This window comes from Blennius ocellaris (assembly GCF_963422515.1).
Source record: "Blennius ocellaris genome assembly, chromosome: 3".
Classification (NCBI taxonomy): Eukaryota; Metazoa; Chordata; class Actinopteri; order Blenniiformes; family Blenniidae; genus Blennius; species Blennius ocellaris.
Window position 1 is genome coordinate 12464100 of NC_137652.1, and position 23736 is coordinate 12487835.

Consider the following 23736-nt stretch of genomic DNA (forward strand, 5'->3'; position numbering starts at 1 on the left):
TTCATTAGTTTTGTTTCTTGGCTGATTTTCACTAATATTTTGTAATTAAACTTATGTAACGTGTACTCTGTCCCCTCCCCCTCCCCTTCAAAGGGCCCTTGACTTTTGGCAGGTAAAATATAATGTGTTTAAATGAATTACCTGGTTAAACATAAACGTTGAATAAAAGGTATTTGTAAGTGGTTGTTTCCAGCCACTGTTTATTACTGCATTACAGTCTTTATATAGATATACCAAAGGACTGCAAAGTTGAATCGCTCTAGTTGTTACGCACAGATTGACCACTAGGTGTCTCTACTTTATCAAAACCCTTCATTCAAAGATGATTCCTATTGGCAACATGGTAAGTTAATAAAGTGTGACCTTTGTATCTGATATCAGCGTTGATTGGATGGAGAGAGAGAGACAGAGAGAGGGAGAGAGAGAGAGAGGGAGAGAGAGAGAGAGAGAGAGAGAGAGAGAGAGAGAGAGAGAGAGGTGTGTGTGTGTGTGTGTGTGTGTGTGTGTGTGTGTGTGTTTGTTTCCGGCTCCCGCCATGTAGCCAGAGCTGCAGTACTGCAGAGAGACCGAGGGGGGCGCTCTGCAACCAATCTTGACTCAGACAGCACTGACTGAACGGACAGAGAGCTTTGTGCCGAAAACTAAAGCCCAACCTGAGTCAGACTAATGAATTAAAACGGCCTATTGGAGAGGTAAATACTGAGGAGCAAGCGCTCGGCAGACGCCACGGGGATTGTGTCGCAGTTGTGTGTTTTCAGAATAGCTTCATCTTGCATTTGTTTAGTGGTGTGGGGGGGGTGTTCAAAAATCATCCGTGGGGCAAGTTGGTGGTGAGAGGAGGGCTTCAGGGCGACGGTAGCGAAAACCCTTCTCCGCCTGTGAACTAGCGGCAGTACGGAGCGATGCTCGGAAGTTGGGAAAAAGACAGTAACAAGTAAACCAGCTTCATCTTTTAACTCCAGAAAGTAGTTGTATTAGTTGTGAGGCGCAGGGTCTCTGCACGGGCACGGCAGTTCGGGGCGAAGATGATCGGATAGTTCACTTCCTCTGTGATTGTGGCTGGAGATGTGATGGGCACCTGAATAGTTTGCGGCCTAGGCTAGCCGTTAGCGCGGCTAACGTGGAATAGCCGCTAGTTGCTAACAGGACTTCCCGCAAAATGCTACCAGCCGTTAATGTTATTTGGACGGCGGCGCAGCTAGCGAGCTAATTGTGATAACCTGTATGACAGTAAACGTCCACAACCAGCTGTTCTCGCCTTGTTTTCCAAAAGTGGCTTTCCCACAGTTTAGCGCTTCACGTCGCGGCGGCCGTGTCGCAGCGTCAGCGGCACTCGTTTCGGCATCCAAACGGCGCATTTTGGGAGAAATAACGAGTATTTTGAGAGCTGATGTTCAAGCAGAGGCAGTTTAGCATGTAAGCTAATAATATGCACGATGCTGCGTTTAATGTCGGCTTTTCGTCCGCAAAGTTCGCCGGATTGTAAAATCCATGCATATACGAGTTTGGTGTTGTCAATTTTAGTGGGTAAAATTGGCGATCAGCAAGTAATAATGTAGCTTTAATCGAGGTTTTGGTTAAGTGCGGTAGCATGGTTGTGTTGAACTTTTGTTTTCTGACCCATAGAGGCCAGTAGAAGACCGTGCGGACCCGCACATCAACAAGCATGGAGTTCCCGCAACAGCAGAAACCGGCGGGGGATGGAAAGATCATCTACCCTCCCGGAGTAAAAGAGATCACTGACAAAATCAGCAACGATGAGGTGGTCAAGCGATTAAAGGTATGTGGGGAGGCCTGCTGGAGTAACCCCGTTTACTATGTGTCGATCTCTTCTGCGTTATGCAGCGTTTGGTTCGATGCCAAACCCATCCTAACTTTGGAAACTTGTTTATTCAGTTTTTAGTGGTGATTATTTTTAACAGCAGCATGCATTCTCAGATTTCTACAGCTTTCTTCCAAGCACACAGTCTCAACTAATAATAATCCCCCCCCCCCCCCCCCCCCCCCATCAATAGACCGATAGCAACATATTTGACTTAATGTGAATAGTAATAGTTTGTTACTTTCCACCTGCTTTTGAATATAAAGAATTAAAAGAAAACAGTTTTAATGCTCAGTCATTATTGAAGACGGGGGACCAGATCGAGATCTTTACGGTCTCATAATAAAGCAAAGAAGGTGAAAGAGTTCAACCACTGGAGAGCAAACAATCTCCCAGAGAATATGTTTGTCCTCAAACTTTGTTTTTTACGCCACGAACCTGTTTAATGTCAGACAATATTTTCACATTTTTTGCGAGCTTCTGGGTTTATTGTATCACGTGACAGACAAGCATCTTGACATGCAGCAAGAGTGAGTCATAGACAAATGTAATGGAGAGTATTCCATAATTTTTCCAAATAAAACATTGTTCAGACTCGGATAATAAATGAAAAGTAAATAATGTAAGTTATTTGATCTTTCTGTGCCGCCCGGTACCAAATGTGGCCCGGAGGTTGGGGGCCGCTGATCTAAGAGACATAACAATAAAATAAACAATGTAGGTTAAGAACTGCTTGACACCAATTTAGAAAAAGTAATGTTGTTATTAAGAATCAAGTTGCTGCTATGGAATTCACATTCCAATATCAAGCTATTGAGCATCTGATTTACTATTATAATAGCTGTTGGAATTTGGTAATGCTTTAAGTCAAAATAGCCCATCTAATTCGCATTTTCTAGATCAATCCAAAATGTAAAATTGTGAGAGTATCAGTTTAATGAAGTTAGGGATTCAATTGCAGACTTGGAATTAAATGTGTTTATTGTAATGTGGAACAAAAAAGTCCCCTATTGATAAAAACAAGGTTATTCTTGTGTTGTTAAATATCAACGTGGCATTACTTAAAAGGCTCCGGCCTTTCTGGTTCCTAATCGTTTTCCCTTGAAGGTGGAAAAATGGGACGATCCCAAACTGCACACATGATGAGCAAATAGTCCGCACTAATGCTATTTTTACTACAAGGGCACAAAACAGTGAGTTGTGTTTAAACGAAAGCAGCTGATTATAATAAAAATAGATTCTGCTGACCTATTGAATTTATATGCAAGTCGAATAAGCACACGTTGTTGTATAAAAGCAGGTTCAGCATTAAAAGCTTTAAGACGACCTGAATTTAACAACGAAACAAAAAAAAAAAAACATTAGGGAGCTGTGTGAAATATCAATTTGAAAGATGTAATGACCTTGAATTTATTCCCCAATTTATTGCTACTTATAATAGAATATAGACAAGAGTGTTGGCCGAGAAGTTGGAGCAGTGAAGACATTGGTTGAAATCCCAGAGTGTTGTGTCATGCAGGTCAATGTACATCTGTGCTCAATTAAACACGCTGCTCAAGATCCCTGGAAAGAGCAGCTGAAAGACAATAAATAGAAGATATTATAGAAAATAAATGGGGGTCTTAATGAGGCTGTTGTACCTCCCTTATAATAGGAGCAAAGTCATGTTATCTACCAAATTAACAATTTATCTCTATTCTGGCAAACCCATGGCTCTTCAGCAACTAAATGTTTTTTGGGGGGGGGTTTTCTTTGTTCACTGACTGTATCTCATCTGCTCGGCTGATAATGTACAGTCACGTTTGCAGTGTTTTGCGCTTAGCAGTCCTTCGCTGTGAAAATATGAGACTGATGAAAGTGTGCCAGACTTGTATAGTTTCAGCCGGGCCAAGCCGAACAACCACCCGAACTTCACAACTGAACATTGGAAAGTCAATGGGAGCTTTAACCGAATTGCTTGTAGGATCTGTTACCCCGGAATTAAACTTGGCATTTGTCTACTTCTGTATTTACGTGCCGCGTTGTCTGGTAGAACGGTTTCCTCCCATAGAACAGGCATTCATAACAAAACTCACTGCCTCCGTTTGGACAGATGTGCTGATTGAGACCTTGTTGACTTAATTCAACAGATGTTTACAGATGTATTTAACCCACACTTAATGTTGCTGAGCGCTTTATTTGCATATTCAGTAGCGATGCCCATCTCAGGCATTGCACATTGAGATTTGTGATAGCAAAATTTATGCGGGTTGAAGTTCTAACAGATGATTGTAGTATTTAAGTGGACAGTGAGTTTTATATTTTTTTCCCCGGGGATGCTCTAAAGAATGCACATATTTTGCATGTAACAAAACTGAACAAATGCAGTAAATTTCACTGCAGGGTAATTAAGGTGTTAACCTGCCTACTGTCAGCAGTTTCTTGCAGTTGACCAGTAAAAAAAAAAAAAGCTCTGTAAAGTTTCAATGAGAACTTGCTCCTGTTTCTGCAATATTTCTGACTGAGGGTTTTTAAGTAACCGTCTCTGTGTCAGAAGGACAGCTCACAAAAAGAGATTAAGTAACCTGCTTATGTGTTACATATTACCCGGCACTGGAAGGTAGAGGTGGGCGATATGGCAAAAAATATCATCATCTGATTGTTTTTCTAATAAAATCACAGGTTTATCACTGTTCTATTATACAGTACATTGGCTTTGGAGATTAAATTGCAAGTTTCTTAACAGTGCAACCAAGATCTTCCCCCAATGTGGAGCATAGCCCAAACTGGAAAAAACAAGAGCTTTTAGGCCAAAGAACCGTTCTGAACCTATTTTAATAGTTTGTGCAATTTTGCCAACATATGCCAAGAACATAAAAAAAATACCAAAAGGTAAACGACAACACTGATAAAATACAGGCGTGCAACATGAAAACTAAACTGGCTTTTGAGGTAGCTTTCACTTGAATGGTGAAATATGAACATGAAAAGTGAAATCAAAATTACAAAACAAAATACCAAGTAATTCAAATAATCTTTGAGGCTTATTTCAAATGGGAAAATTAAAAATATCAACCATTACAAACTAAAACTATTCTGCAAAATATCATTTCCCGCAGCTATGTTAACAGGATTTAAGTATACCAGCACTAAATAGCTTCGACAAAAGAGTCAAATAAGAATACAAACTTAAGTAACTGAGGTTATCTCTGAAAATGCAGTGAATTGAACAAAGTCAAACTGCCAATGTCTATAACCTGACTATTAAAAATCCACCAGCTATAGACCATGTTAACACTTAGACATCTGACAGAGTTTTTTCTCGTGAAAAGGAGGCGCATTTGGACGGATTACGTCTGAGCCGTGTCTGTGCACACTTTCGCAAATGTTTGCGCTTTGTCTTCCGGGTAAAAGCCAAGTCAACGGATGTGTGGCTTCTTTTCAGGACCAACTCCCCATTTAGCCTTCAGGCACGCTCTTAATCCGTTGTGATTGGTTGGTCAGGTACATGTGAAACTCGGGTCGTCGGCACGTTCTAATCCTTCACGATCTATTGCCACATCACACACCCCTACTGGGAGGTGTAAAGAGAGACTGGCGATTGCGTTTGTCCTTGAGGGAACCAGCAGATCTTTGCAGACATCAAGTAGAAGTGGTCGGTGGGGACGAATTGAGGCACACACTTGAACTCCCCGCCATGTTTGTCCCTCCAGTGTTCATCAATGTAGAAAATTGTACATGTGGGACAGGCAGTCCAGTTTTGGTTTTAACGTCATACACATCATAATGGTGTTCCCAATGATGCAGGAATACTCTTGTTCGGTTTCCTTTCACGTTTCAAAGCTTGGATTGTCTCGAGGTCACATGTTGTGGCATAAGCAGTAACTTCCAGGGAAGCAGCCTGAGCCTGACTTGGTAATTAAAAAGACAATTTTAATCTATTAACTTTAACAATTTTTGGCCAATCATCCATACGAGGCGGCGTTTTTTTTGTTTTTTTTTGTTTAAACATGGGTCCCAGAGTGGGGAAATTCTCCCCGACTTTTCATGAGAACATGTCGCCGTTTGGACGTATTTTAGGCTCAAAACGCCACAAAGTATCGACGTGGATGTTTGTAAAGCCGCTGTACAGCGAGGCGGCCGCTCTGCAGCGAGACGTCACCGTTTTAAAACGCCAGCTAGCCGAGGAGAGCGGCAACGACTCGCTCCTCCTCTGCTGCAGCAGGCGGTTCACACCTCCGTGAAGCTGCGTCCTACTCCGCGCTAAACTTCCTGAAAATAGTCCCAATCATTTGTGTTGCATTAGAGCTGGAAAAATTGCTGTTTTTGCTGCGTTGCTAAAGAATTTCACCGGGGATTAATAAAGTGATTCTGAGATTTTTGTGATAAGATGACATCATGCAGACCCCCCCACATTGTCCAAAGTGGACAAAAAAAGTTTGTATTGCTTCCTTTTCTGACCTTATACTAACCTCAAGTTGTCTTTTGAGAGAATACATGTATACATTTGTACATTTCATACTTTACTGTAGAGAGGAGTTTATTACAGCCTCATATAAAATCAACAATAATGATAATAATATTAAAGCACAGCCCTGACATTGGAGTAATATTGGTATTGGCAGATGTTCAAATTCAGGAATCGGATCAGAAGTAAAAAAAATAATAATAATAACTGGATTGGTGCATCCCTAGTTCCTTTTTTTGTCAACAGAAAATGAAGAGCTTTAAGTAGTTAGCCAGAAGCCAGGGTCTGTGTTCAACAGTCGTCTTTGTAAAGACTATAAAATGTTCCCTACAGCTGAGGAAATGGAACTCAACTGATCCTCTTCAAAGCTTCAACTTTAAACTTAAGTTTCATATTTATCAACTAAAATGGAGAAGAAAGTACGAATGACTCAGTTTATCGAGTTCTACTAGTTTAATTGCGTTACCGTTTTGGAATGAACCAAACTGACCATGTAATTTGGTTCACAGCTAAACTGATTGAAAACTTTGTCCCTTTTTTTATTTTTTATTTTTTTTTGTCTGAACCAAGGTGGTTGCCTTCTGTAAAGGCATGTTCTCTCTTTGCATGCCTGTGTGGGTTTTCTCCATATCGTTTTTCAATTGACTGGTTTGGTGTTTGTGTTGTTTAATTATCTCTAACTGGAAGCCAGTTCAGGTTACCAACCAGTCAGCCTGCTTTTGCTGTGTATCAGGTGGAAATGGCTCCAGCTCCCAAACAGTCTAAACAAGATAAAGTGATACTGATTTTGGAGGGATGTTTTTTTTTGTTTGTTTGTTTGTTTTTTTGCTTGAATTGTTAAATAATGTGAGGGATAGTTATCTGAATCAAACTGGCTGGGTGTTTGAACTTGGAACAGGCTTGTCTGTTTTATGTAAAAAATAAATTTTAAAAAAGCGGTGGGATTTTTGTTGGTTATTAAAGCTTCATATTCTGCTTTGACGATGAGAAATTAACAAAGTACAAAAGAGCTCTGCAAGTTTGACATGTAATGCAAAGCTGAAAATCTATATAAATAGTTCTTTTTGTCCCTTTGTGTGATTATTCTCAACTCTGGTTTTAGTGATACATTATTAACAGGAATAAAGTGAAAAAAAAAAATTTTCTGGTATGAGTTGAGTCATGTTTTGCCATTTTGACCTATTACAGAGAGTACTGCAGCTGGATCCCGGTGCCCGCTTACCTCCACCATGCTGCTAAAATTAATGAACGCTGCACGCTGAGCCGTGTTTCCATGATTCAAACAGACTGCCACCTGTTTGGCTGAAACAAAGGTAGAAGGACAAATGTTTGTGACTCTTTCCACTTTTGGGGCATTTAGTGTGTCTTTGAAATGTCTCAGGTGGTTGCAGCTGTTGTGCATGACTTGCACAGGGAGCTCGCCGTCACACATTTCGTTCATGTGGACTCTTGGACTGTTTCTTGCAGCTATTTGAAACACACGTCGCTCAAGCCCTGAGAGCGAGCTAAAAATGTATCCAAAAGCAGACCAGTAAATGTAGGTTGCGGAGATTGGCGCTCGCTCTGCAGCTCGACAGGCCCACACACTCGTCTGTGTGTGGAGAGCCTCACTCTGCTGCTGTGTGTGTGTGTGTGTGTGTGTGTGTGTGTGTGTGTGTGTGTGTGTGTGTGTGTGTGTGTGTGTGTGTGTGTGTGTGTGTGTGTGTGTGTGTGTGTGTGTGTGTGTGTGTGTGTGTGTGTGTGTGTGTGTGTGTGTGTGTGTGTGTGTGTGTGTGTGTGTGTGTGTGTGTGTGAGATAAGTGTGGTGTTCTGTTCTGCAGTGTGTTGGAGCTGCGGGCCCATCCCCCATCCCTGCTGGTTGTTAGCAAGCTCTACTGCTCTGCTTCAACTCGACACACACACACACACACTGAAAGGGAGGAAGCAGCCGCTTAAAGGCATACCGTGTTTGTCCATAAGGACCGAGACTGTTTCAACTGTCTCAGGACTGGTTTGAATACAACCTTTGGAGACAACAGTAACTGTCACTACTAAGTAAATAAAGCTTTGGAATAAAACCTGTAAGTGATATTTCCTGTTGTTCTTCTTTGTGTTGATTTAAGCAACAACAGAAAAAAAAAAAAAAAAGTCCTCTTCAAATCAGGACTGGAAATCGGTGAACAGGCAACTCGTCCGTGCACAACTCGTCCATGAAACTGCACACCCGGACAACTCGACCACTAAATAATTTTTCAGCATTATTGATTTGAAGGACTGGATTTCAAAGTATATTTGACACATTTGGAAGGATTATTAAGCGTATTTGACACAAAAACATAAGCTATATCAGTATATTTGGCACAATAATAAGCCGTAAAGTGAAAATGCCACTCCATAGATGATGGCTGTGAGTGATGCGTCGTTAATGCGTCGGAAGACCACTTTCTGACACGTTTACGAGCTGCGGGGCTCCTACAGTAGCGACATTACATGCTTTTTCAGTATTATTGATATCAGGGCCATATGACATATTTTTGATGGCTTATTAAAAGTTTTTGTCATGTTTTCCTCCTCCGAACTGCAGTAAGGTCTATCGCGGTCGCCGAAATCTTGGATGTTTTGCGCTCTCCTATTGGACCAGCAGCTTTCATGTGACTCTGATGCGGCGCGCATGACAACGATGTCATTATGCTAGTAAAGATGGTATCGACTTTAAACGCTGGTTTTAAAAAAACAAAAATACTGCGGGATTACACATGGAGAACTTTTGACATACGCACAAAGAAGACCATTCTTCGTGAGAATATAAAGCCATATGATACTATACTAAATATATATGGACATATACTAGATGAAACATATATAAAATATCAGTTAGAAATAATATGGAAATGTACGTTGTACAGGATTTAGTTTCTCCAAAAAATTCTGAAATCTCATTCGTGGAGCAGTTGTCCTCGAATCCTGGAAATCCAGGTCTTAATTTGAACCCTTTCATTTCAACCAAGTAACTGTGAAAGCCACACAATTGTAAAGCAGAAATCGATATACTCAAGTCAGTTCTGTTTAGTTGCTCAACAATGTTGCCAGTCTCATGATCTCAATATTTCTTTTTAATTAATTGGCTACTTGACTGAAAAATTCTCTCAATCAAAAATATTGCTTTCTTCTAGGATTTTTTTTTTTTAATTTCATTTGCACATGGTACTAACTCAAATTGGTTGCGACAGATACAGTTTTATGTGAATTTAAGCTTTAAACTTAAAACCCACAGAGATAATTTATCCCAAATGGTATAATACTTTAACAATGGATAGGTACTTTAATTGCTGTTTGTTTTGTCTGTTCTTGTCACCGTGGATTCGTAATTTTCTTTCTTTCTTTTTTTTTATTTTATCAGAGAGATTTCCATTACACACAAAGTTGCCGTTTTTAGAGAGAAAAACTAAACCTTTCGGAAACCAGCCGACAGTATAGAAATGTCCAACTTAATGGAAGAGAACATGTCATTATGCTCTCTACATGACAACATGAACTAGCCTCTCCAACCAATATGTCTTTGCTGTTTTTGATGTATTTCTGTAGCGTCATTGCAGCTCCACTATCGGCCTGCTCTAAACACAGCAGTGGCTTTATTAATGCAGTTTTATGTGTGCAGATGTCTCCGTGGGATTAGACATTTTTCTTTTGTAAACATTCAACTAACAGACTTATCTAATAGTAATTTTGACTCATTGAGGCGATCGCCAACTCTCTCTCTCTCAACTTCTGTGGCTCCGTCTCGCAGATGGTGGTGAAGACCTACATGGACATGGATCAAGACTCTGAGGAGGAGAAGCAGCAGTATCTGGGCCTGGCTCTCCACCTCGCCTCAGAGTTCTTCCTGAGGAACCCCAACAAAGATGTGCGGTTGCTGGTGGCCTGCTGTCTGGCCGACATCTTCAGGATCTACGCTCCCGAGGCCCCATACACCTCCCATGACAAACTCAAGGTCAGAAAGCCGCCCTGGAGGGAATGCTCCCGAGACAGTCCAGAACATTTCTGATTACAAAAGCTGACATTTAATCCGAGTTACATTATTTTATTTTTTTTGGACTGTTTGGTTTTTATTTGTCTTTAAAATAGTTTCAGTAGATATTTAACTGTGTCCTCGATCTTCATCTTATCATCTGATCTTTTGCTAATTCTCCTAAAGTTTGCGAAAGCGAGACTTTAACATTGTAATGACATCAGTGATTAAAGTTACTCACTCGACATGGGAAAAATTATGGATTCAGGACTCGGTTTTAGTTGTTGATATACGGCGCAGCATGATGTCTTTTTTGGGAAGTATGTTTTAAAAAGTTTTTCTGGTCATTTTAAACTGATACAAATTGATAAATTTACACTTTTCCTGTGTTTAGCTTATTTTTCATGTTTACTCAGAGGACATTAATGGAGACATGAAGACGGCCTGAAGTGTTTTATGTGTTTTCATGCTCATGCCCTCTTTCTTTCAGGACATCTTCCTTTTCATCACAAGACAATTAAAGGGGCTTGAAGACACCAAGAGTCCTCAGTTCAACCGATACTTTTACCTTCTGGAGGTAATGTGCTCTCAGGGTAACAAACCAAGGGAAGAAAGCAAGGAGAACTACTTATTTTGAGTGTTGAAATCGTTTGATTTATTTACTTCATTAAAATCAACTTTCAGCATTAGAAATGTAAACATTGGCAAAAGTCTCTGGTTTCAATGATAGAATTAGATGATTTTGCTTTTAAGGTTGTGAAGTGGCACTTGACAGAAATCAGTCAGAAGAATTACTCTTATTATTTTGTCACGTCTTTATGGTTTGAATTTTAAGGGCAATATTAAATGTAGGCTAGTAGAGATAAATGGACATGTTTGAGGATCTTTGTGCTCCTTCAGAACCTGGCCTGGGTGAAATCGTACAACATTTGCTTTGAGTTGGAGGACTGCAATGAGATCTTCATCCAGCTTTTCAAAACACTCTTCTCAGTCATCAAGTAAGAGGTTTTTTTTTATGGCTTGGTATCCACAGAACATTTTTTTTAATGATCTCTTTAGGTCCAATCGATCTTCATAGGCCAAACAAATTCATTCGATGTGTAAAGATCATTTTCAGCAATCTACTCCCACCTATATATGCCACTTGTGATATGCTGTTTTTCACTTTGCCATCAAACTCATCGCATTAGAGTTTAAATGTCCCATGTCCGCGTCTCTCTTGCCTGACAGTAACAGCCATAACCAGAAGGTACAGATGCACATGATGGATCTGATGAGTTCTATCATCATGGAAGGAGATGGAGTCACACAAGAGCTGTTGGACACAATCCTCATCAACCTCATCCCTGCACACAAGGCAAGACGCCGAAACACTGAACTCTCTGATTCCTATTGGTACCATTTGATAGCACTTTAATAGTTACTGTATGAAAAGTGCTCTATAAATGAAGATTGATTTCCATCAGCAATAATGTGATTTTTTTAAATATTTTTTTTCAATCGGTGGCATGATGTTTTTTTTTTTGTTGTTGTTGTTTTTTTCACTATTAAGTGGACAAAAGAAGTTGAGCAATATTCACGGCCAGATGACACATACTACTCTCAGCAATGTGCCAACACTGACGAAGAAACACAAAAGCCTTTTTTCTTACAGAAATCAAAATAATAAACTTTGTTTTGTTTCCAAGTACCGTCCAGTTCTGCATGTTAGTGAATGTTAAAGTGAAATAACTAGTGTATATAATCAGTCAGTTCTTCACCTTCCAGAATCTGAACAAGCAAGCGTACGATCTTGCTAAAACTCTGCTGAAGAGGACCGTGCAGACTATTGAGACATGCATTGCAAACGTAAGTTCTTTCATTCCAGATTGTTGAGCGTATTACTTCTGCGCAACTTTCCACTGTATTTTACTGTCTCTTGCGCACACTTTTGGATTCGATCAGTGTCAATGTCGACTATGTGGGTTTAGCTCCATTTCTTATGATGGCTTTTTTTTGTTTTTCATTCGTTCTTTCTTTGTTTTTTTTTCTTTCCCCAGTTCTTCAATCAGGTTTTGGTGATGGGCAAGTCATCAGTTTCGGACCTATCCGAGCACGTCTTTGACCTCATCCAGGAACTGTTTGCCATCGACCCAATGCTGCTTACGTCTGTTATGCCACAGCTGGAGTTCAAACTGAAGGTCAGCGCAGCTCATTCAGTTTCCCTCTCAAAGAATAAGCATCATGCCTCGCCTTCGACAAGACGTGTTGTCATTTATTGGCTCGTCTAACTCGCGCTCGGGTGTTGGCTGTTTTTAGCTTATGCAAGTCCTATTAACAAGCCTCGGAACTACATAATATTAACAAAGAGTTTGTATGAAGCCTTTCATGGCGCCACAGAGACTCGTGCAAAACTCAATTCACCTCGAGCCATGTCCGTTGAGTCAAACTTGGCAGGAAACAAGAATGAAATCAAAGAAAAATAAAGAGCTTAACAGACTTCTGTTGCCCACTCGTATCTGCTTTAGGTGAACAACAGAGGCTGGATGAGTTGCCATTGCATACTGAATTTCCCACTCAGACTGCCTGCAGCCTTTTCATTGTGGTTTATACAGGTGCCAGATATTCACAAAGCAGGGCAATGCATGCAGAGGAAGACCATAGAATTATTTTTAGCCTTTATCCTTCCGTGTGCTTCGATGTCCAAAAGTGTTGCATTCGATCTGTGAATCACATTGCTGAAGTCCTCCAATAACCATGTTGATGTTTTTGCTGGAAATCCTTCCACTTATTCAGTGCCTCATAAATCGCTGTAGCAAAATGGTCTTTTATTGACATATTTAAATAGTAACTTTTGTTTTTTACTGTGTTTTGCTTTTTTTTAATTGGCAATCAAAGTTCTCTGCTACAATATAGATACCAATAAGCCAAAAGTATCTGGACGGTTTAAGGGATAAAGAGACTAAAGCCAACAACTAAAAATGGAAGAAAAAAAACAGCCAGCATGTAAAAATAGTTGTCAGAATTCAATTTTTGCTGTTTATGTGAAATTAGAACATCTTGACATGAACAACGTTGTCACATGATTATAGTTCCATAAGTTCAGTAATGACTTGACAGGGCCAACTTTTTTTTTTCTTCTTCTTCTTTTTTCAAATAAATGTGTGTTTTGTGTTCTCAGAGCAACGATGGCGAGGAGCGCCTGGCTGTGGTGCGGTTGTTAGCAAAGTTGTTCGGGGCTAAAGACTCTGAGCTGGCTTCACAGAACAGACCGCTGTGGCAGTGCTTCTTAGGACGGTCAGTCACACGAACACTTCACAGACACGATGCCGCTCCTCCTGTTCAGACGCGACAGACTAATGGAAAAGCCACATTAATGATGCAATTCAATTGGAAGAAATGCTAAACAGAAAAGTTGGTTGAGGGACCATATAGATATTTTAAGGCTGAGTCAGGTTGCAATAGTATTATTGTGTGGTAAAGTTTTTACAGAGGCGACTTTCTGAAAGAAATCTTTTATTTGGGTTCAGAAATTAATTATAATTTAGCAGAGGTGCCAGAATGCAAATTTATTCTTAATTGGTTATTAGCACCACATTTTACAATACTACGTACTGCGTGTTTATAGATTTGTACGCGTGTAATATTGAGTGCTAATACCACAGGATTTGAATCAGTACTTTAATCAGGTAGTGAATGTGAGCACGTTTAGTCAGCACAATAGTGGCGGGGAATTTTTGTCCAAATGAGAAACTTCTCTTCATTCATTCTCAGTTCTATTTGCTACGTTTCATTCTGACTTTTGACTTGTCTCGACTGACTCCGGTTCTTGATTATGTATCCAGTTTCTTTGAAATCGATGCCTATTTCAGTTTGAATTGACTGTAAGCGACTATTGTACCTCTCCAGGTTCAATGACATCCACGTGCCAGTCAGACTAGAGTGTGTAAAGTTCGCCAGCCACTGCCTCATGAACCACCCAGACCTGGCAAAGGACCTCACAGGTGAGCTTTATTGTGTGTTAGTGGAGTTTGTCTTCATTTCCTTTTGAATGTGACCAGTTTTTTGTTTTTTTTTAATACTGTCCTCTAACAGATTTTGTGTGCATGTGTTTTCCTGCATATTCAGAGTTTTTGAAGGTGCGATCCCATGACCCAGAGGAAGCCATCCGTCACGATGTCATTGTCACCATCATCAATGCTGGAAGGAAGGACCTGAACTTGGTCAATGATCAGCTGTTGGGCTTCGTACGGGAGAGGACCCTGGACAAGAGGGTTAGTCAGATATGCACAGCTGGTCAACAACTGTGTTTCTTTACTAGTTACTTACAATGCAATGTTAATGTTGTTTAATTAACACAGAAACGTGAAAATGTCACTGAAGATTGAACATTTCATCTATTGTGTCATGATGCTGAAATTTTCAATAATTTTCTTTGGAAAAAAGCAACAACAATATTGATACTTTGATTTAGTTTAGCGTTTTGTTTTTTTAACTGCTTCCTTTTCCCTCTCCTGTTGTAGTGGCGCGTGCGTAAGGAAGCCATGATGGGCCTGGCTCAGCTTTATAAGAAATACTGTCTGCACCATGAGGCCGGAAAGGAGTCCGCCCAGAAGATCAGCTGGATCAAAGACAAGCTGCTGCATATTTATTATCAGAACAGCATCGACGACAAGTAAGACCACAGCACCGGATTGATCTGATATTTGTCAATGCAGTAAGGATACTGATTTATGAATTTCAGAAGTTATACTTTATTAAATCAGTTAATTGTGTTGATTTTGACAGTGGGAGCATAGCGCTGTAGACAGTTTACAGAGTTGTCTTAATTCAATTAAAATTCTTGTATTCATTGTTTGTATTTGCAGTATCAAAGTAACAGAATGGACAGACTATTTGATGTAGCTTTGTACACATTGTCACAAAATATCTCTTTACTGCAGGGTTCTGTAGCACAAATTCAGTCGGGCTAAATTTTAAGACTGGGACAAAAGATTTACACACTGCAAACAGGGAAATAATTCAGAGAAACACGGAGATGTAATAAATGACACATTTGACCCAGTTTGATTTTAACGTATCACAAAAAGAGTTTAAAGCTCTGTTGTAGAGCATTCAGCATAAATCTTTACAAAGACCACGGTGCAAGTTGCAGTGACATTCAGTTACATCTGCTGTAAAAAAAATATGCAAAAATAAACAAAAAGGGATCAGCCAAACAGACTCTGCTGAGTCAATGGAGAATAACATAATTGTTTTTTAAATTCGACTTTTTGTTTCAGAGTTTGAAACGCATTTTCTTTTGTCGTACAAGATTGTGTTTTAAAATAATTAGTTAAAACTATCCGTTTCCTCTGCAGGTTATTAGTAGAGAAGATCTTTGCTCAGTACATGGTCCCTCACAGCCTTGACACAGAGGAGAAGATGAAGTGTCTGTACTACCTTTATGCCTGCCTGGACACAAATGCTGTCAAGTAAGTGGCCCTGCAACATGAATACCGCTCCGTAAAGATACTGGGGTCTGTGGTCGCGCTAAACTCACATTGTGCAGAACGTTGCAAACACGTGCCTGTATCTTTACACAACGTGAAATAGAACCACACACTAGTATGTCAATAAGTACTGTACGTGTACAGGGATATTTATTGATCAGCTCTGTCTTTCCACCACCTCTAATCCGGTTCTTTGCGTAATTGATCTGTGCTTTCAGAGCCCTGAATGAGATGTGGAAATGTCAGAACATGCTCAGAGGCCTTGTCAAAGAGCTGCTCGACCTCCACAAGCTGCCAGTGGTCTGTTAACATACCAGTGATCTCCCCTCTTTTACAGAATGGCACAGATTTGATTGTTTTAATTGATCTCTTAACAAATCTTTATATTTCCTGGTAGTCTGAGGCCAATAATTCGACGATGTTTGGGAAGCTGATGAGTATTGCCAGTACGTTGGAATCACTTTTAATGAGCATTACATTCTTTAAATTCTTATCAAATGTATCGTAGTTAATCATGTGCCCGACGTTCTCCATTTGACAGTCTTGTGTATTTCCAGAAAACCTACCGGATGCTGGAAAGGCTCAAGACTTCATGAAGAAGTTCAACCAGGTTCTGGGCGAGGACGAGAAGCTGCGAGTCCAGCTGGAGATGCTCATCAGTCCGACCTGCTCCTGCAAGCAGGCCGAGATCTGTGTGGTAAGAGCAGGGCAAACGTACTCGTTCTCTTCGCTCCAGTGCTCAGGAGCAATCAGCCCAGCAGCCTTATTACGTTATTTTCAACACACTGATGTAACCGGTTGAACAAAACAAAGGACTCATTGCTGTCAATTTTTCAACCAGTCTTCTACCTCGTGCCGTCATGAATCACAGCACTGAAATTATGAATCCAGTCTGAACTTGGTAACCTAGAATGATTGCTATTCAGATTGTCATTGTGTTGCAGTCAATAGGATCATAAACAATCTGTTTAAATGTAGATCTGATTAAAGTGACATCATGTAAACACTTCTGTCTGGTGAGATTGGCCCTATTGGAATGAAATCACAATCGTATCAGGGACGGTTGATCCAATCAGAGTCTTGGCTAAGCACTACATGAGATTAGGGTTAGGGTTATGATATTCGTGGTGTATATAAACCTCCACAGCAATCTGATAATTGCATTAATTGTTCACAACCTTATATCTCCACTGGAAAGGATTCAATGAGATTGACATGAAGTGACAGCATAACTGCAGCTCCTGTGATTGTCACATTTTGCATGTTTTTACTATTTATAGTGGGCAAAGTCGGGAATTGTATTGAATCAGCATTTAATCCAGTTGTGGCCGACGTAACATTGTGGGGTTTCTCTCCTAAAAATGGATGAAGGTGCTTTTAGAGGCAACAATGATGTGTGTTTTGTGTGTGACTGTGGATGCAAATGTGCAACAGTTAATCTAGAAATGTGCGTGTGATAATGATGTACTGTTTATATTGTCTGCAGAGGGAGATTACACGAAAGTTGACATTCCCCAAACAGCCCACAAACCCTTTCCTGGAGATGGTGAAGTTCCTGCTGGAGCGCATCGCTCCCGTACACATCGACTCAGAGGCCATCAGGTCAGTAAAATTCAGCACGTCACCTACAAGGTTCTATTGCTAAAACAAACCAAATGTATTGCTTCGCATATGGGCATAAAATCTCCACTAAAGTATATTTCAGTCAGTTTTATTGAAGAATGGAATTGGTGAGTGAACACTGTTTGATTAATGTGTTGTTGTACAGGTCACCAAGACTGAGGCAGTCATGAAACAGACCAGCAGCATGTTTTCACAATGTCAAGTATTATCTGTGTGTTTCCATCATTGTGTAACACTGTTTCAGTATCAGGTTTTCCTAATTCAGTGAGACGCCTAGTGGTAGAGTGGCGTAACTGCAGGCCCCGGTCAGGGCACAGCTTTAACCCTTTCTGCTTTGTGGAAAAACACAAGAGAAGAAACGCGCTCCATAATGTTGAGCACGAGTTGAATTCAATGTCTCTGACTCTGCTCAGTTCTTACATCTGCTCTGCTTGAAAGTGTCAGGAAATGCCCCAAACAAGGGCTCAGCAGAAGAGAAATAAGAATGTGCTTCTCACTGTTTTGCTTCAGCGCTCTGGTAAAGTTGCTGAATAAGTCGATTGAGGGCACAGCTGATGACGATGAAGAGGGAGTTACACCTGATACAGCCATTCGCTCAGGACTGGAGCTTCTCAAGGTACACAACTTATCTGGAATCTACTATAATAAATAGGGGGTGCTTGGAAACATGTAAAATGTGTAATCTGTAGTAGACAAGGAAAGAAAAACAATAATGTTTAACAGAGCCTTAGAAGGCTCTGTTAAACTGTCAGGATTGGTGATTCATTAACTGACCCTTCCTGTTGTGTTTGCAGGTCTTGTCTTTCACACACCCGACAGCTTTCCACTCCGCAGAGACCTACGAGTCTCTTCTACAATGTCTGAAGATGGAGGACGACAAAGTAGCAGAGGCAGCGATACAGATCTTCAGAAACACTGGGCAGAAGATTGAGACAGAGTTACAACAGATCAGATCGTAAGACGCGAATCAAACATTGGAAGAAAATGTTTGTTTACATGTGAATCATGAACTTAAACAGATTTGTTCGCCCGTTCTGTGTTCATGTACACTTTTTTGGGGGGGATGCTGTGAAGTCTCAGATCATTTCTGAGCTTCGTGTTTTGACACAACATCCACTGTCATTTTATATTGAAGTCAGGCCTTCATGTGCTCAGTTTTTTTTTTTTTCTTTCCATAATTGCCTGTTCTTATGTATCCTCCAGGACTCTTATTCCCATCCTGCATCAGAAAGCCAAGCGGGGTACTCCGCACCAGGCCAAGCAGGCGGTCCACTGTATCCACGCCATCTTCAATAATAAGGAAGTGCAGCTGGCGCAGATTTTTGAGGTAGACGTCCTTTTCAGATTAACACTCGCAAGAAGCCGTCCAGTAATACTAACTGAAATTTGTTTAATCTGCTTCCTCCATTATCATGCAGCCTCTCTCACGCAGTCTTAATGCTGATGTACCAGAGCAACTCATCACTCCACTTGTGTCTCTGGGCCACATCTCCATGCTGGCTCCAGATCAGTTTGCTTCACCAATGAAATCCATCGTTGCTAACTTCATCGTCAAAGATCTGCTCATGAACGACAGAGTAAGTGAAGCTCACAACGGGCACTAATCTAGAGATCTCTTTGAAAAGTGAACCATCAAATACGCAAGTTTTATATTTTTATAAAAAATAGCCATGCATATATTTAGGGGGGGGGAAATGTAATTGGTCTTTCCTGTTTCCAGTCTGTGGGAAACAAAAATGGGAAGCTGTGGACCACCGATGAGGAAGTCTCACCCGAGGTTCTAGCGAAGGTGAGTACAGCGTTGATTTTACATTCAGTACAGTCTCATCCAGGCTTGTTGTTGTTGTTGTTGTTGTTGTTGTAGTAACGCAAAGATGCTAATAATTCGTCTTGCTTTTTTGCCATCCAGGTTCAGGCCATTAAGCTCCTGGTGCGTTGGTTATTAGGAATGAAGAATAACCAATCCAAGTCTGCAAACTCCACCCTGCGCCTGCTGTCAGCCATGCTGGTCAGCGAGGGCGACCTGACGGAGCAGAAGAAGATCAGGTACTGCACAGGTTGAAATTCAGTCAGGGTGACCCCATAGAAATCATGCGAGTTCAAAAATAGGACATTTAATTCTGAATAATGATTAATCAAACATCGGGTTAGAGAAGCAATTTTATTTTAGCTTAATGATGAAAGCACATCGTAGCACAGATCAGTGAATACTCTTGAAGAGGAAAAGTTAAAATCTCAGGTCAACTGGACTCTTGTCTTGGGAGACGTTTCGCCCCATATCCAAGTGGCTTCATCAGTTAATTCTGTTATCTTGACTAAGCTGGCTCGTCCTATTTGTTAAGCTTTGGTCTCTTTGTTTCTGTTTTCTCCTCACAGTAAATCAGACATGTCTCGTCTGAGGCTGGCCGCAGGCGGAGCCATTATGAAGCTCGCACAGGAGCCATGTTACCACGACATCATCACGCCTGAGCAGTTTCAGCTCTGTGGCCTCGTCATCAACGTCAGTTTCACCTTTGCATCACGTCATAGGGGGTTTTGTTCATAGCTCGCGTTTTAATGTGTGACGGTATAGAAGCTCGGCTTTATCAAAGAAGTGATTGACTAGTGTACTGTAATGCTTGCTGCTGTTCTCACTGGTCACAGAGCCACCAGTGTTGGTGGGTACTTGCATGTGATACGTGTTTATTTTGAAAACCACCTTCAAATACCATAAGATGTACACATTTTACATAGAAGTCAATCAAAGCAAATCACTTTTCTCCATGGCGTAGGTGTGTCGATTTCCTTTGGCGTCATCGAGGATTAACTCGCTGTGCTTGTTGCATACAGGACGAGTGCTACCAGGTCCGTCAGATCTTTGCGCAGAAGTTGCACTTGGCTCTGGTCAAACTGATGCTGCCTTTGGAGTATCTGGCAGTCTTCGCTCTGTGCGCCAAGGACCCAGTGAAGGAGCGCCGCGCCCATGCTCGACAGTGCCTCCTCAAAAACATCTCCGTCCGCAGAGAGTGCATCAAACAGAATCCCCTCGCTCAGGGTCAGTTCTCCGGCCGGAGCTGGTCCTCTCCTCACAAACAGCTGTTTTGGGGTTTCTAGAACACCCCCAGAACACCAGCATGAGCTGAATGTTCTATGCTGCTTTCTGTTTGTAGACTGGAAATGTTGGAAGAAAGAAATGAATCTTGAGACCTGCCAACAGACAGTAACTCTGTTCTCTCTCTTCTCTTTAGAAAAACTTGTCTCGCTTCTTCCCGAGTACGTTGTCCCGTATATGGTCCACCTCCTGGCCCATGACCCAGACTTCACAAAACCACACGAGTACGAGCAGCTCAAAGACATCAAAGAGTGAGTGACGATATGCTCCGTTTTTTGTTGTTGTTGTTTTTCATATGATAATATGCATAAGGCATGGATCCAGATGTCCAGATGAGTTTCAGGAGGGGGTGTAGAAGGAGACTATTAAAGAAGGCGGGATGGATAGATGTTGACTATTACAGTGACTTTCTGTGTGTGCAGGTGCCTTTGGTTCATGCTAGAAGTGCTGATGACTAAGAATGAGAACAACAGTCACGCCTTTCTGAGAAAGATGGTGGAGAACATCAAGCAAACAAAGGATGCTCAGTGCCCCGATGACGCCAAGGCCAATGAGGTAAACAAATGAGCATTCAAAAGTTTGCATGCGAAGCTGCGGGCAGAGCTTTTCCTGCAGGAGTATTGACTCTGTAGTTCAACTTTTGTTCTTCTATGAAGTGTCTGCTGGTCAAAATGTATTTATAGTATAAGTACTGTCATTTATGTTACTGAGAAGAATGTCAACAACTGATCCTAATGGTGCGTCTTATGTTGTGGTTACAGAAGCTGTATATTGTTTGTGATGTCGCTCTCTTCGTGATCGCCAACAAGAGCACTGCGTGTCATCTGGATTGTGCAAAAGAGCCTGTACTACCCTCCAAGTTCTTCATCGTACAGGACAAGGCAATGCGCGCACACACACACACACACACACACACACACACACACACACGTTGATATCGTGCTTTAAAGGTTTAGGCTCATTAGCGTTTGTCTTATTTGCTTCATTCAACAGGATTTCAAAAATGATAAAGAGTACCTCACGTCAGAGATCAGACAAATGCTGCTCACTGGGAAGGTAAATGTCTGAAATTTTAATTTCTTTGTAACTGACGAGCACTGGATCCCCAAATTCCTCTGCGGTTGTCATTGTTGCTGTAACAAATTGCTTGTGTCGAGGTTGCATAATCGCATTTAAAACTTATGAGTAGTGAGCAGCGGATTTTGCGAGGCGCACGGCATCACTGCTTCTCTCTGGTTGTGTAGCCGAAAACCGCTCCGGTGTTGGGAGCCGTGAACAAACCTCTGACCGTCCCCGGGAGGAGGATCTTCACCAAAACCACCGCAGCGTCCGACACGAGCAGTAACACCAGCACCAACTCCTCTCCACTCAGCTCAACAATCAACAAGAACAGGTAAAACACACACACACCCACACACACACCCAGACGGGGTCGACACAAGGACCCGCTTGCTGCGCGTCATCAGATAACCACGTCACCTTTGTGCACCTTCACATGGGTCTTGCAGCAACAGCAGCGTGACCAGCGAGTCGACAGAGAGCCGAGCGCAGGAAAACAATGAAAACCCAGTCATCAAGAATGACGAGACGAAGAAGGTAAAGCCCCCCCCCACACACACACACAAATATGCATTTTTCAACCTCATAAGGTTTTTTTCCTGATCTGAGCTTTTTCCCCCTTTTTTCGTTTTTCAGGAGGAGCCGAGCCAGAATGCAACCACAGATGCAGAAGCATCGGCGGGCAAACGGCGTGGCCGCCCCCCGAAAACGACCGCCGCTGCACCCGCAGCCGAAAAAGAGGTCGCGCCGGTGCCGGCAGCGGGTGGAGGGAGAGGCCGAAAGAGAGCCGCCGACCCAAACTCCAACCCGTCGGCAGAATCGATCAACCTCAAGATGTCGAAACAGCAGCAGCAGAAAGACGAGGGAACAAAGAGACAGATTGACTTACAGAGGTGAGCACAAGTCGAATTTATCCGTCGTTAGTCTGAAGTTGAAAAGGGCCACACGGACTGCGGGTGCCATGTTTGAGTGACAGGAGACGGGTAGAGCTGCAGGGCCAGTTATCCTCTCCCCGGGGCAGTGAGGGCGACCGTGAGCTAGCGCTGCGGTCCATCTGTGACAGGATGCACGTTAATAACACACGTGGTAGTGGTAGCAGTAGTAATAGTACCAGCAGGATTATTTGTATTTGTAGCAGTGGTAAGGGAAGATCTCAGCAAATGCTCATTATATTGTTATTTATTTAAGGAAAATCTTTGGACCTTTGCAAAGCTGTCTGATTCTGTTAAAAAAAAAAAAAAAAAAAAATTGCCATAGATTTTTTTTTTTCATCACAGCCCGTTGTGACCGTGCGTGTGCGCATCAACTACTTCTGACGACACACTTTTGTTTTCCTTCCAGGTAAAGAGGAAACCAGTGAAGGTGAAATCAAGACTGTAGAGAATGGGCCAGACCCTTCCTCAAAAACCTTCCTAACCTTATGTACAAGCTCCTCTGACTCTTAAAGCTTTCCTGGATACATTATGGACCTTTCTTAAAACACACACTTATACAAAGACAAACAAACACACACACACACAGCACTGACATCCTAGAAGGTTTTAAACACCTGGTAGTCTCAAATTGAAGCTCATTGTATGTAGGTCTTACTCAGAATCATGTTATTTTTTTTCCCCCCTTTGTGTTTGTTGCTCTTTGCTTCTTTTGTGGAGCTGTTTTTATGAGAAAGAAAAACAGGATGGACATTTTACAAACGTTTTAATCTGATTATGATTGTTGCTTATTAAATCCCCTGGGGAAAAAACCAATCGTACTGTCCGTCTCCCGACCTCTTCCTCCTTGTGTCTTGTGTTGCACACTTTTTTTTTTTTTTTTTAGATCTTGACAGTTTTAAAGTTACATTTTGTAAATACACCTGTGCAACTTTCCAGTTAACACCTTTTCTTAACCTGATGAAACAACCTCGCTGCGGGGGGGGGGGGGGGGGTATTGAACAAATATACCAGCACCAAAAATGTTTTCTTTCTAATTTTGCCGTGTTTAGCGGCTCGAGCCATTCCCAATGGCGTTACGAGGCCAGGTAGAAACTAACGGTGGCTTTTTCACTTCCACCTGCGATGTGTTCAAAGGCCTTTTTTTTTTTTTTTTTTTATTGACTTTCGGTGTGTAAATGACAAATGTAAGCCGTTAAATCTGCTCGACGGCAGTGAGGGGCTGAGCTGATCCATGTTTTTACGTCACTTGTGAATGCATAGACGATGTTCCTACAAGTGTGTTCAGGTTTCTCTTCACCTT

General features: G+C 41.5%; 1 protein-coding gene across 2 annotated transcripts; it reads left to right on the plus strand.

The window, feature by feature from the left end:
• Positions 1–613: 613 nt before the first annotated feature.
• On the plus strand, positions 614–23402 carry pds5a (PDS5 cohesin associated factor A; the record flags this gene model as incomplete). Of its 2 annotated transcripts, XM_080520921.1 has the most annotated exons (33): positions 614–692; positions 1627–1780; positions 10036–10239; positions 10748–10834; positions 11158–11255; positions 11488–11614; positions 12025–12105; positions 12297–12437; positions 13418–13533; positions 14146–14240; positions 14365–14510; positions 14760–14911; positions 15597–15710; positions 15947–16028; positions 16126–16174; positions 16286–16425; positions 17215–17330; positions 17862–17967; positions 18146–18306; positions 18555–18678; positions 18770–18928; positions 19072–19140; positions 19261–19397; positions 19728–19851; positions 20181–20385; positions 20579–20693; positions 20865–20997; positions 21204–21323; positions 21436–21498; positions 21687–21835; positions 21951–22038; positions 22138–22394; positions 22843–23402. In XM_080520921.1, exons 2-33 carry the CDS (start codon positions 1667–1669, stop codon positions 22844–22846), a joined length of 3876 nt encoding a protein of 1291 aa, XP_080377047.1. In that variant the 5' UTR covers positions 614–692; positions 1627–1666. The 2 variants fall into 2 exon arrangements, with proteins under 2 accessions (XP_080377047.1, XP_080377046.1); XM_080520920.1 differs by lacking the exons at positions 614–692; positions 22843–23402 and adding an exon at positions 868–934 and having other exon boundaries at positions 22138–22398.
• Between the last annotated feature and the right edge of the window lie 334 nt (positions 23403–23736).